Source organism: Pyrgilauda ruficollis, unplaced genomic scaffold, assembly GCF_017590135.1.
Source record: "Pyrgilauda ruficollis isolate IOZ18807 unplaced genomic scaffold, ASM1759013v1 scaffold220, whole genome shotgun sequence".
NCBI lineage: Eukaryota > Metazoa > Chordata > Aves > Passeriformes > Passeridae > Pyrgilauda > Pyrgilauda ruficollis.
Genome location: NW_024521429.1, coordinates 376,442 through 389,816, shown reverse-complemented (window position 1 = coordinate 389,816; position 13,375 = coordinate 376,442). Strand labels below are relative to the sequence as shown.

The following is a 13,375-nucleotide window of genomic DNA, read 5'->3' as shown; positions in this document are numbered from 1 at the left end:
CTGCCCTTGATGAGATAATTTTCCTATTCTGGTAGCATTTACAAGCTGTAGGCAAGATAGGGACTTGCTGTACCAGGTGCTGTGTGACGCAGGCTGCGACAATTACGGCCTCGAATGTTTTAATTTTTAAATTAGGACAGGCAGAGCAATGGGGCCCAGTAAAGGGAGGAGAGCAGTCATGATGAGATTGTGTGGCTGTGGCAGAAATTAGCTTATGCACAGTTCAAAGGATTTTGTTTGCAACAAGGCTGCAAAGAAGACAGGAAAGGAAGGGCATCAGGGCAGCTCAGGGACCCCTGAGCACGCCTTTTGGTAATGAAAAGCTGTGAGGCTCTGAAGAAATGCAAAGGAGCAATAGAGATCTGCAAAGGCCAGGGACATGGCACTATACCCTCAGACACATGGGAGGTAAATAATAATGGACTTTGCGGAGCAAAACACTTAACTTCCCTTCAAGTTAACTGGAAAGTCAGAGGTGTGCCCAGCTCACCGGTGGGGCAGCCTTGGATGATGTACTGCTACAGTGCAGAGTCTGCTGTGCTGGAACTCTTGCAGCCTGCTGCTGCTGCTACATGTGATGAACACATAGAGAAGCAAAACAGAGCTTCTGAGGAGTCTAGCAGCATTTCAGCAGCACTAAAGCCACTTCAGGGGCAAGAAGAGGAGATTTCTTCCCTGGCTGCCTCAGTGCTGGCACTTGCAGCTCCCTGCACTGACAGTTCCCATTCACACTGCTAAGTGGAAGTATTCCCAGTCCCTTGAGTCTGCCTTTGATAACACCCTTAGCACACAGTCTGGTTGATTGTTTGCAGGAATATCATGGTTTATCCTTACAAGTGGTTCCTCTTGGTATCTCAGAGATATGTATGTTTTTGACACATTCCCTTCACTGATGCACTTCTGGGCAGCAAACATAAAGGCAGAAAAATCTGCTGTGCAGAAATTAAATCTCTCTTGTCTAGGTGTGAACCTTGGGAGGATTGGTTGGTTTTCGAAACACCCAACTAGGAGTCTTGTCCTGTGCACTCTCTGCAGACTTTGGAGTTATTCTAAATATTAACGGAATAGCAATTCCATTATGTGACATTTTGCTGTTGAGTTTCAATTTCAGAAATTATTTGCTAGATCTTCTGTTTGGAACTAGAAGCACATTCTGCAGTGTTGTGCTATTTATAGTTTGGGATGAAGCAATACTAAAAGCATTAGAGGCAATCAGAGAAAACTGCTAGAACTGGACTCAAGGGAAACCACTTCAGGAGGTTCTTTTTGCAACAGGCAGCTGATCTGTGAGTTGCTCAATCAGAAGATGAGGATGCAAACTTTGGAGGGGTCTGAGATAGACTAGATAAGCAGAGAGACGGACTGGGCATTACCTGCCACATAAGCATGAGGGTTCCGGAAACCCTCAGAGCTGGCTGGCTGTAGCTGGGAGGGTACGGAGACAGAGCTTTGGGATACAGTAATCACATCTGCTTGTCCTGCTTTTCCCTAGGTGTTGGCTTGTGGCTTTTTTCACGTGGGGAGGATACAGACAGCTGCTGCTGTGCATCAGTCGAGATTCTTCATCATCAGCTGAGCTCCTTGATCATCAGTGGAGATGGGGAAGGGCCTTGAGGGGAAGCCATACGAGGAGTGGCTGAGGTCACTTGGCCTGTTTACTCTGGAGGAGACTGAGGGGAGACCTCACAGCAGTTTACCTCTTCCTCAAGAGGCGACAAAGAAGGACAGGCAATCCAGTGACAGGACCTGAGGGAATGGCGTGAAGTGGTGTCAGGGGAGGTTTTGGTTGGAGTTTGGGATAAAGTTCTTCACTCAGAGGGTGGTTGTGTACTGGAACAGGCTCCGCAGGGAAGTGGTCACAGCACCAAATCTGACAGAGTTCAAAACGCGTTTGGACAATGCTCTCAGGCACATTGTGGGATTTTTGGGCTGAGCTGTGCAGGACCAAGAGCTGGACTCGATGATCCCGAAGTGTTTCCAGACACATTCTATAATTCTTATGCTAGCACACCAGAAGCTGTCAGAGCACTCCAGCGAAGCCACATCCAGGGCGCTCCTCCTCCATGAGTGAGTTCCCTCACCTTTCGGGAGTGAAACAAAAGCCTGAAAAGAACAGACGCCAAGCAGCAAAGCCCCCCGCCCGAGCGCAGCCCGCCCGGCCGCGGGCTCCCCCTCACGCGTCCGTCGTCACTCGGCCCAGCCCCGGCGGGACGGCCCCGCCCCGACTGAGGCGCCGCCGCCGCCCGGTGTCCGCGGGGCGGCATGCGGAGAGCCGGGGGCGGCTGCCGGGGCCGCCATGTCGCTGCTCTGCGTGCGAGGTGAGCGGGGCGGCGGAGCGGGGGGACACGCCTGGGCAGGGTTTGGCTTTGTCCTAGGTGAAGTGGGTTTCAGCCTCCCTGGAGCGGGGACGGGCGTGCCGGTGCCTCCCGCCTGAGCCGCGGGCGGCCGCGGCCCGGGCCGCCACCTGCACCCCTGGGCCGGAGGTGCCGCATGGCGAGGGAGCAGGTGCGGGTCCAGGAGCGGCGGTCCCGGCCGGGGAGGTCCGGAGCCCCGGGAGGAGCTGTGGCTGACTTTGGGAGTTGGCTCGGACACGAGTTGAATCGCCCAGTGAACGGCGCGGGCAGGAAGCAGGCTGCTGTCACTCCGTATACTCGCCTTCGAGCGTGCATTGTTATTTCACATACATTCCTAATTACCTCCTCATCCTGTTATCGAGCCTCGTCCCCTTGCTGAACAGGTTGCGGGAAGCCGGCACTTTCTCTGCACAGTGGATTATAGAGCTGTCTCCGGTTTCCCACTTCTTGCTGCCTTGTGCTAAAAAATAATGATAAAGAAATCCGTGGGGGAAACCATCTGCCAGAGCTCACGCTACTGGGACGTGTTTCCCTGCACTGAACGCCGCGGTCACAGGGCGTCCCCGAGTGCAGCCGTGCCCTGCGGCTTAAAAGTGTAGTTTTAATGTTCTCAGCTCCTTTGCCAGGAATGATAAAAAAACTGGCACTGCTGGCAGTTCAGCTCTTCTGTCACACACACAGGTTTACTGATAACAGCTCCTTATCCAGCTGTTCGTCACTCTTTTGAGTCAAAAGCCCTGTGTCGGTGATGGTGTAAGATGCCCAACAGAGCATCTTGAGATGTGTTCTTTTGGGGAGGGTGCTGTTTTTGGGGAGTGTTTCTGAATTAAGTTTCAGCCCTTTTATTAAACACGTGATGTGTTTAAGGGCTTAGGAGAGGTGCACAAGTGCAAAGTTTATCTTAAATATGCTTTTCGTACACTTATGTGTAAACTGTGAAATGCAGACTTGTCTAGCCCATTTTGAAGGTTTTGCCAAAATCTCTTCATTGAAGCTGAGTCTTACTAGCCAAAGGATGCCTATGTGTATTATTACAGGGGGGTTTTTATTCTTTCTGGTGGTTCATCCTCAAAATGTTTTCAGAGTGTCCTTTAATGTAATGTGGGTTTGATACCACTTGAAGCTGATTGTCTTAAGAATGTATTTACACACTGTTTGCAAGGGATAGTGAAAGAACGTGAACTGAATGATTGAGCTGCTGAAAGTGTCTTCTGTTTTCAAGGTGTTTATTCTTGATCTGTAGAGTTTTTAGGACAAAAGCATTTCAGGAGCCTGGAGTAGTGTGCTCTTGTGTTTCATTTATTCTTTGTTTGTGTGAAGAGCTAAAGAAGAAATTTGAGGTGGCTGGTGACTTTGTGTGAAGAATTACTGTGAAAATTTTATCTTCCATTTCCATCTGCTGTGCGAAGACAGTAGAAGACACCAGCATTCATTTAAATAGATGATATTGAACAGCTTTATTATAAGACTGCAGAATGTAGTCAATTTACTAAACGTCAAGAAACATGTTTTCTGAAATAGGCTTGACTGAAAGGATGAGCTGATGAGATCTCACAAGAAGCAACCATCTAACATGATATGGAAGTATGTTGAGGTGGAGCAGTGTGAAAAGCAAGATACCAGGAGCTGAGATAAAACAACTAGGGCAAGGAGGAGGTGGCTTTATTAATTGTTAGTTTTTTAAAAAAGCTCAACAAAATGGCACTTCTCTTGATTCTTTTACCTTTCCATTGAAATGAGCTAATCTTGTTGAGACAGCAGTGTCCTGTTAGTAAGAAAGTTGGAAAAGCTGGGTTTTTTTTCTATTCAAAATGATAAACATATAAGACTACATAGTAGTGTGAGGTTGGACGGTGTAGAGCTGAGACGAACAAAGAAAGACAACAGAAACCCCCATGAAATAAATGTTAATAGCATCTGGATTGCAGTTTTACGTATAAAGGAAAATGTGGAAAAAGCCGTAAGTGTCAGCGTCACAAGAAGCCTGCCAGTCAGAAGGATAGTGTTTTAGTTTATTAATTTATTTTCCACCCCTCTTGAATTGTGTGCATTAATAGTATTTTAATGAATCGCTAATCTAAAACAGTGCTCAGTGTTTGTGACCAAACATGTCTGGGTGCTGCCTTTGTTCCTGAAAAACCAGCTGGAATATATGTCTTCTTGATGTAAAGTGCTACATTTCTTTTACTTTCTGGGAGAACAAATAATTTTTTGTGTGTGTGTTTTTGTTTTTCTTTTTTCCCCTTTGTTTGTTTATTTTGATTTGTTGTTGTTTTGTTGCGTGACATTTTTTGTTTGTTTCTTTGATGTATTTATTTTGCTTTGTTTTGTTTTTTCCAGAGTCATTGAGCTGTATCTGCTATAGAAATAGGAAACACCTGACAGAAAATCTAAGCTCAGAGGTGTGGGTCTGGGCTTTTCTGCAACAGTTCAGGGGATGTGTGAAATAAGCCAGTGGTAATGGGCTGTTGTAGGAGCAAATTAAGGAATTCTTTTGAAGCAGGAAAATATGCAGTGAGTATAAGTGAAGTGAAGGAGAAAAGAAATCTTGAATATTACATGATTGAGGCTTTTAGGAGACTTCTTCCTATTTTTGATTCCACTGCTTAAGTGCAAGAGAGGTTGCCTACACTCCTGTTCAGAGCAGCTGTGTCTGGATTATGTCTGATAATCTTCTCTTGGCATAGTTTGCTTTATTAGTTTGCATTTAGTGTTGTATTTGTGAAAATAGTACATATTAAATAAAACTAATCCCAGGGAAGCACTCTAGTGTTTCACATCAGTCTTGCATTGTTAACTTTCTTGGCTTTCTCTTGTAACTGTTGATTTTACCCCAGATCTCAATCAGATAAAATTTCTTTTCCTGATCTTTCCTGTCTCCTGACTTGGTGATGGGAATAACTGCTGTCTCAGCACAGCTTGCAGGGGTCATAGCAAAATGGACCCTGCTGAGGCTGGTTCACTTGGTCTGTGGCTCTGTTTATCATTGTCCTGACACATAGTTCATGCCCTTTCACCTGCTCACTTTTATTGCATCCTTCTTTGTTCCCAGCTCTTGCTTTCTCAAGACTGATGGTTCTCTTCTAGTTTTTTTCCTCTCTGCTTCTTAGCAGCTTAAGCTGTGTCTTCACTGTCATTGTATTCCAAAGTTTGACCTGCCTGGTGCACCTGATAATTACAATGCCTGGGAAGTTGGCAGTGGGGTTCTTCCCTCATCCCTGTGCACAGTAGGTGACTTAGTCCCATAAGGTCATAGTGCTTTTGTGTAATGTGCCTTTATCTTGGGGCCTGATCCACAGTATCTGTGTGAGATTTGGCTGCCAGAGTTACATGGAAGAATGACTTGGGTGAGCTCTTGCACTCTAGAATTTCAGGTTGACTGCTGTGTGAAATGACGTTGTCTGGAGGTTAGAAATTTTTTTTTTTTTTTTTGTTTGCCTAATGTTTCTCTTGCGGCTGCGCTGAAGAATTAGAAGAGCTTGTGACTTTTTTTGTCAAACCAGCTGGAGTGTTGGAATACCACTCAGAGAACTTAACTGTCCATCCCTGTATTGCCAGCAAAATTTGAGTTCCAGTGTGAATTGAACTGTGTTGACATCCAAGTGAAAGAAGGAAAGAAGGAAAATGGAAATGGATGTTAATGATAAAAATATTCAATCTTGTAATGTACTTAATAGTGGCCAAGCATCAGGAACTTCTCTTTAAAGGATTTTTCCCCACCTTGATGTAATGGACTCTACTTACCTCAGTGTTCTCTGGAAGTCTGAATGCAGTGCTTCCGGCTTGCTGTTGTGATTGTTCTGAAATGGTTGTAGAATTGAAAAAAAAAAACTCTATCCGTCTTTTTGTAAGTCAAAATGATGAAGAAGAGAATTGAACATTAAAAGTAGCAGCAGAAATGCAAAGTTGTAACACTAGGACATTAAAATAACATAATGATTCATTTAGAATTTGCTGTATGACTATTATGAACTCCATTTCTCTAGTTGTCCTTAGTCAGGAAGTTACCAGTGTGTAGGTAGTGTTGGAGCAAAATAAAATGCATTAGAAGTTTGGGTAATAAGGCTAGCATATAAGTGTTCTCTACTAAAAGAGCGTTTTTGTGCTGAGAGTTAAGTTTTAGGTTTGTAAAGCTGTAATTGGAGGGAACTTCTAAAGATTTCTAGCTTTTTCTGTTGTTCAGTAAAACCTGCAAACCATGTATGGCTTCTGATGCAAGGTTGATAATTTGATTTCCTGTTTAAAATCCTCACCCTTTCAGATTTGGGCACTGTTACTGCAAGCTTCAACAAACAGTGTGGAACCTATTTTTTAGTTGTTTAGGGTACTATGAAGTACTTAAAACCTCCCTATAGTTCTCAATGGGATGAAGGAAAGGTACAGAGATGCTTCCTGAATTTGAATAGTGTCTGTTTGCTTCTTGCTCTCATGGTGTACTCTGAGCTGACTCCTTCAGTGTGCGATCTTCCAGACCTAACTTGTTAAAGTTGTTAATAGCATACTTTTTATATGCAGTAAAGGGCTACATTTAATCGAAATGCTGAAAGAACCTAATTTTAAGCTCTTAGCCATCCGAAATCTAGTTGCAGCTTATGAAAGTCCAAGCAAATTAAACTGCTTTTTTAATCCAGGACCTTATTTCAAATACTTGACTCGAATGCATGTGAAATGCGTATGTCTGATGGCAAATCATCTTACAATATATTTCCTTTGAAATTTCTTCTGGATATTTTTTGTGCCTTGTGGTAAAATTTTACTGGGTGTTTTGAAAAATACTTTAATCACTCCATAAAAGCTGTTCTTGCTACTCTTCCAAGAGATCTTGAACTGTGGAGGGATGTGTCTAATAACTCTTTTCTCTGTTGCTTTTTTGTTCTGATAATTCCCTGTGTGGTCTTGCAGACACATTTGGGGCTGCTGTGAAGGTCTTCACTAACTCTGCCTCTTTCTTACATTAGAGCTCACTGGTTAATACCTGGCATTTTCTTGGTGTGGAAGTGTATGTAAGCAGCTTGCTATTCTTGCCTCTTGTTAGATAGAACGATTTCTGGAGTCAGCAGTTTGAAAGGTTTCTCTTTAGCATTTGGATTTGCTTTTCTTTGCTGCCTTTACTTTCTGATGGTACTTCAGAAGTTTTAGTAGTGAAATTGCATTTAATATTGCTGTCTTGATCTCATCGTTAAATAGAGAACTAAAATCTGCTTTACTTGTATTGTTGGTGTGTGCTTATCTGTGCCTGCTTTAGCCATGTTTACCAAGAGCTTTGCTGAAGTGTTGTTTTGCTGGTAAACTGTCACCTGTAAAATTTGGCTGATGCTTTCTGTGACATGGATTCCTGTTCTGTAGGTATATCCTGGGGGTTTAGATCAGCTCTCTTTGCATTTAGAAAGATTTCAGATGGATTTTCTTTTCTCTTAGGCCCTCCTTATATCTGACTAGGCTGCTGTGCTTAATTCTGCTTTTATTGTTTGCCTTTTGACTGGCCTCTGTGTCCTGCTTGGTTTTGTGTTAATGGCAAATGCCCAGTTGAGAAGGAGTGAAATATGGCAGGCTTTGGAGCAGGAAACACCACTGATCATGGCCAGCCTCTCAAGTAACTATCTATTACTGTTTCACTGGATGCCCACCATACTATGTCATTTTTCACTTTATTGAGGCACTGTTCTATCCTGAGTTGTGTGTCTCAGAAGATTCCATGTGGGTACAGTTTGGATCAGTCTTCCCGAGCTGGTGCTGAATAGCAGGCATCCTTTTTTTCCAGAACTTTAACTCTTTAGACATTTCAGACCTTTGTTTGGAGTGCTCAGTGATCTGTAGGTACCTGACCTCCTACAGGTGAGCTGTGAGTGTCACCTTGGGTGTCATACTCTGCTCTTCTTGGAGTCTCTTTTCTAATCTCTCTGGATGCATTTAAAACAAAGCTTACTGGGCTACAGACTACTCCAATTACATGCAAGTTACAGTTTTTTAGATCTTCTGATTTTTATTGCTTGCACATTGAATATATAACATTTTCTTCACTTGCCATGGGCTGAAAAGTACCTGATCTTACAAGTGCTTGCTTCTTCATGAACATGTGGCAGATGTTTATGGGATGCTTAATGCTTTTTCACCATCAGCAGTTAAATCAACTGATGAGTTGGGAGAGTAATACCCTTGTTGGTGTTTTGTCTCTATTCAGAATTTTTGTTAAGTCCCTTCCTTTTACGTGCATTGAACTTTCTACATCTTGGGCCACAAAACCTGTGTCAATACAGTTTATTCCTTGTATTATACCATGGCTTTATAGCTCTTTGAGGTGGAGTGGAATTCAGCTGAACTTGCTTGAGGAGTAGTGACTTTTTGATCCCCTAGAAAACACCTAATAAATGATTCCTGAATCTGATTATGACAGTTTTGGTTCATATTTATTCTTCTTAGTCAATTGGTTGTAATTACTCTCAACTTCATGAAATTAACTCCCTCTGAAATGTCCCTCATGTATTGCTAGTGGTTGTTTTTGGACAGCCCATGTTTTATTTGATTTGATCACAGCTACTGCTGGTAACTATTAAATAATTGCTTTGTAGAAAAAAAAAAAAAAAATGGGAGTGGTGTTCCAAAACAGTTGTTCTGCCTGTTTAACAGTTGTTGAGTTGGAATGCTGTTTGCAAGTTTTGAAAGAACTGAAGTAGTACTGGCAGACATATGAGCTCTTCAGCATTTCTCTGTTTAACTGTCTTTCTATGAGTACTGCTGTCTTCTGTGATGAGCAGATTTCAGCTAAATACATAATGAAATACATCGTGTGCATCTATATGTCTCTTTCAGCTGGGAAGAAATCTTCAAGTCCAATCTGTTTTTTAAAAAATAAAACCCCTGAAAAATCTCTGGTTGATAATTTCATGAAAAGATGCAAATGTGATTTACTTGGTGCTTCATAAACATCTAACATATTTCTAACACATTAGAGACGTTATCTCCTTCACCAAGCTTTCAAAACAGATTTCTTACTGTGCTTTTAAGTTATTTTCCCCATTATGAACTTTGAATAATTGAATAATTACACTTAAAAAGAACAAAATGTTGAGTACCTGCACATCTTAACAGCCTTTCCCTCCTTGTGTAGTGTGGAGTGCAAGAGACCAGCTGTGGCTAGAGGATCAAGGTAGATGTTAAGTCCTCAGCTGAGGAATTTTTTTGACTGATGCTGGTTGAACTTACTAAGCACCATATTATGGCTTCGATTCATGTTCTGCTGTTGTGGAAAGTGGCAAGGAATTGGAGCACAGTACTGGCAGGAATGCTGCCTCTCCCATAGCTACGTGTGGGCATCCTAAGAATGAAGAGGAATGCTGCCAACTAACGGTTGTGAGTTAGTTTGTGTTCCTTCTGCCATACTGCTCTTGAGCATGTTCATCCTTTTGTCAGGTGAGCTGGGATGACCTTTGGACAGACCTGTGTGGGAGGTGGGTCCATGCATTCAGCATGGAAGCATATGCTGAGAGAGGTTCAGTTCATGGAAACCCCGTGCTGAGAGAAAATTAAATTGGGGCGGTGTCAGATATGAGTAAATGTTGCCTGCTTTGTTTGCAGGATTTAATTTTGCTGGCCACACTTCAATTTGTAAAAATCTTACAATTGCTAGGCAGGATGCACGGGGTAGAGAAACTGTGTTAAAGGAATTAAAAATCCTGATTTTGTTCCCTTTCGGATTGCATGTGTCTGGAGAGTCAGAGCATTAAAAAACGTAAAGAAGGTAAGGCATTTCAACAGCTTTGTGCTGGTCTTGGTTTCTTGATGCTCTTCCTTGCAGTTGAACATACCGTATAAATGGAAAGTGAATTGGGCTGGGATGTATTGTCTGATGAAGGATAAGAGGAGGTGTCTTGTTCAGGATAATCTCTAGCCTAAATCTGTTGGCCCGTTTGAAAAAAAATTTGGCTCCAAGCCTTGACCGTGTCCCTTTAAGGAATACTGGTTTTAACCTTATTACTTAAAGCTCTTGTGACTTAACTCTCTTAAATCTTTACAACCTAAATGCTCTGCTAAACAGACTCCAACACTCCCACCATACAGACTGAATTATTAGGTATAAAATAACTGCAGAATTACGCTTCTGAGTATTGGCACACTTCTATTTTCTCTGCTTAGGCCAATGTAGTAATAATACACAGCTTAAAAAACATCATTAAAAAAAACCAATATGCTTTGTTCCTTCACTTTTCGGTTGCTGCTCTATTCAGTCAAAATCTGCACCATATAACCAACCTGCTGTTGTCTTTGTTGGTATCTGCTGAAAGGATTTTGGATCTGGAGCTAAATGTGGTGGCCCATGAAAGCCTTCACTTTTCTGAGCTATTGTGGTGGCACAATGCTGCAGTCCATGTGCCAAGGATTCGGGCACACTTGGATAAGACAAAGGGAACTGTGAAGGAACTGCGTCACCTGGAACGTGTTCTGAAGGATATGTAGGGCTTTTACCCGGCATCATTACCGAACTCCATTTTTCCCAATCCTTAAGTACTGGAAGGGCAAGGAGTACAACTTTAGTAATAATGTCTCCAATCTAAGGAAATGCACACCAACTTCTGCTGTTCTGATGCTAAAGTTAGTAAACCACTTCAGCACAAAAACCAGAAATTCGTCACTTATGATAATCAACATAAAGCTGATGAGTACGTAAATACGGAATTTCTAGACAGAAACCTATTAGAGACATTTTCCTTTCCTAAAGACTTGTATAAACTTCAGAAGAGGTTTTCAGAAAATGTCCAGGGACTTTATATTTTCAGTACCTGTAGTTATTCACTTGCAGTTATCACATACTGTTCTGTTCTAACAACCTCAGTCCTTTGCAAACAAAGTCTTTGTGGAGTGTTATAGCTGCAATTACACACTGGAGAGCTACAAACCCTTGTCCAAATCTTCAGTAATTATTTCTTCCTATAGGGCCAGGAGTACCAGACACATGGTGCCAATGTAGTTTGTCAGCTTTGTGTGAGGAAGGAATTTGACTGCTCAGCAAACTATTACACACATTGTAGAAAACTGTTGTTCCCCTTTTGTTCCCCTTCCAAATTTCATGTGTTATTCTTCATTGTAAGATTTCTTTAAAGGAAGCAGTTAGTATTCTTCAGGTGGTTGTTTGGCCTCTGTGCATGTGGCTTGTCTCTGAGAGTCAGAGAGGTCATAAATTACTAGAAAGCTGAGATTGACTTTGTTTTTGGATTTGGGATTTCTAACCTTACCAAAATTGTCATGCCATTGCATAGATTAATAAAGTCATGGTTTTAAATGAAACTCTCAATATTTTGTGGTTCAGACAGCCCCTAATCTTGAGCTCCTGATCTGAACCTAAAATTGTAGTGTGTGACTTGAATTTGGCATGCAACATGGATATGGATTGGAAGGAGGGAAAAAATGGACATGAAACAGTAGTTTTATTTCAGCCTTTCCCACCTGATATAACTTGCTGCATGTGCAGAATTTTATTAGATTTTGACCTATCAAATTAAGTAAGTGGAGTCTGTGTATGCTCCATTTTAGTAGGAGATTTTTTTGAGGAGATTAACTGCTTAGAATACTCCATAGTTATAAGGTCAGAATGGCTTGTTGTAATCATCTAGTATGACCCTCTGTAATACATAGTATTTTTTTAATGTAACAACCTAGAGTCTAACAGAAAAAGATCAGATTCTGAACTAAAATTGATGAAGGATTTTCAATGGTTCTTGGTAGCTTTATGTTGATTACCATATGTGACAAATTTCTGCTTTTTATGCCGAAGTGGTTTACTAGCTTCAGCATCAGAACAGCACAATCTGGTGTGCCTTTCCTTAGGTTGGGGTAGTTAGGGGCTAGGTAGGTCCTTGCCCTTCCAGTACTTAAGGATTGGAAAAAATGGGGTTTGGTAATGTCTGTTATTTGAGTAGAGGCAAATGGATGTTATGTTATGAGTAATCTGACTGTAATGACAAGGGTTTACATATTTTTCCGCGGTTAAAAAGAGATCAAGACGTGCCATGACCTAATAGATCTCAGTGTTAAATCAGTGTATTGTTACACTTCTGCTTGGTGGGAGGAGTGTGGTTTAGCAGGGCTCGAGCGACAGACCTTTTACTTCTGTTGTAAACTTGAGTTTGAAGTTACTGTTCTGTATAAACCTGACACTTTAGTCAAAGATGTAGAAACGTGCTCAGGCTGTATTGGAGGAGAGTAACCCGTGACAGAATTTTGAATACATGAGAGTTAACCCTGTGCACGCTTCCTGGGGGGCCTGCATTGCAGATTTCTTTTTCCTCATAGAATGTCATGGAAGAGCTGGTGCTGCAGATGAAATTTGGGTTACTGGATCCATGACAAGTGCTACAGTTTTATGAAGTAAACAGTGTAAAACATTTGAATTAGTAGTGTTGAGTTAGTTTTCTTAGAGGGTGCAAACACATTGTGTTACAGAGCAGGATGGGAGGCTTGTGGCTAAAGTGGTGGGAAGGGGGCTGTTAGTTTAGGACTCAGAATTAGCCCCCAAAAAGTTAGCAGGAGTCACGAGGAGTGGGGGTTATGGGAGGAACAGAGATGTTGGAAGGGCTTTCCTACTCTAGAAAGAGAGGAATAGAGGTGACTGGGAAAATTCCACTGTGGTTTGGTGATGCAAAATTGTAAAGCAGCATTAGTGTGGATAAAAGAGAACCAGCTGGGCTGAAATTGCTTTGGGAAGAGCTGATAAGAGATTTTGCTGTGATAACACAAGAGATCTACTGCACGTAGTCCAGGATTTAAATGTGGGTAAAAATCTCATAACATAGTTAGAAGAAAGTATTTTTGGGTGTTCTCACTGGGAAAGACTTACTCCCCACACCAGAGAGTATATCATGTTGGTTGTTCTTGGGATACAGGGAGATGTATTATCTGACAGTTTCACTACCTGACAGTGACTAAAGCCATAAAACTGGTGGAGTGAACTGTAGATATGACTTTGAGAGGCACAGAAGATGCTTCAGGGAAATTGGACATGGAAGTGAACTTGGTTTGAATGATCA

At 42.1% G+C, this 13,375-nt stretch overlaps 1 protein-coding gene across 2 annotated transcripts in view; it reads left to right on the top strand.

Moving 5' to 3' along the window:
- The first annotated feature begins 2,219 nt into the window (after window positions 1-2,219).
- UNC13B (unc-13 homolog B) overlaps window positions 2,220-13,375 on the top strand; it is a 208,375-nt gene continuing 197,219 nt past the window's right edge. For both annotated transcript variants that reach the window (XM_041468603.1, XM_041468602.1), the window contains exon 1: window positions 2,220-2,318. In XM_041468603.1, coding sequence (XP_041324537.1) covers window positions 2,297-2,318 — 22 coding nt within the window. In that variant the 5' untranslated portion in view covers window positions 2,220-2,296. The remainder of the gene's footprint in view (window positions 2,319-13,375) is intronic.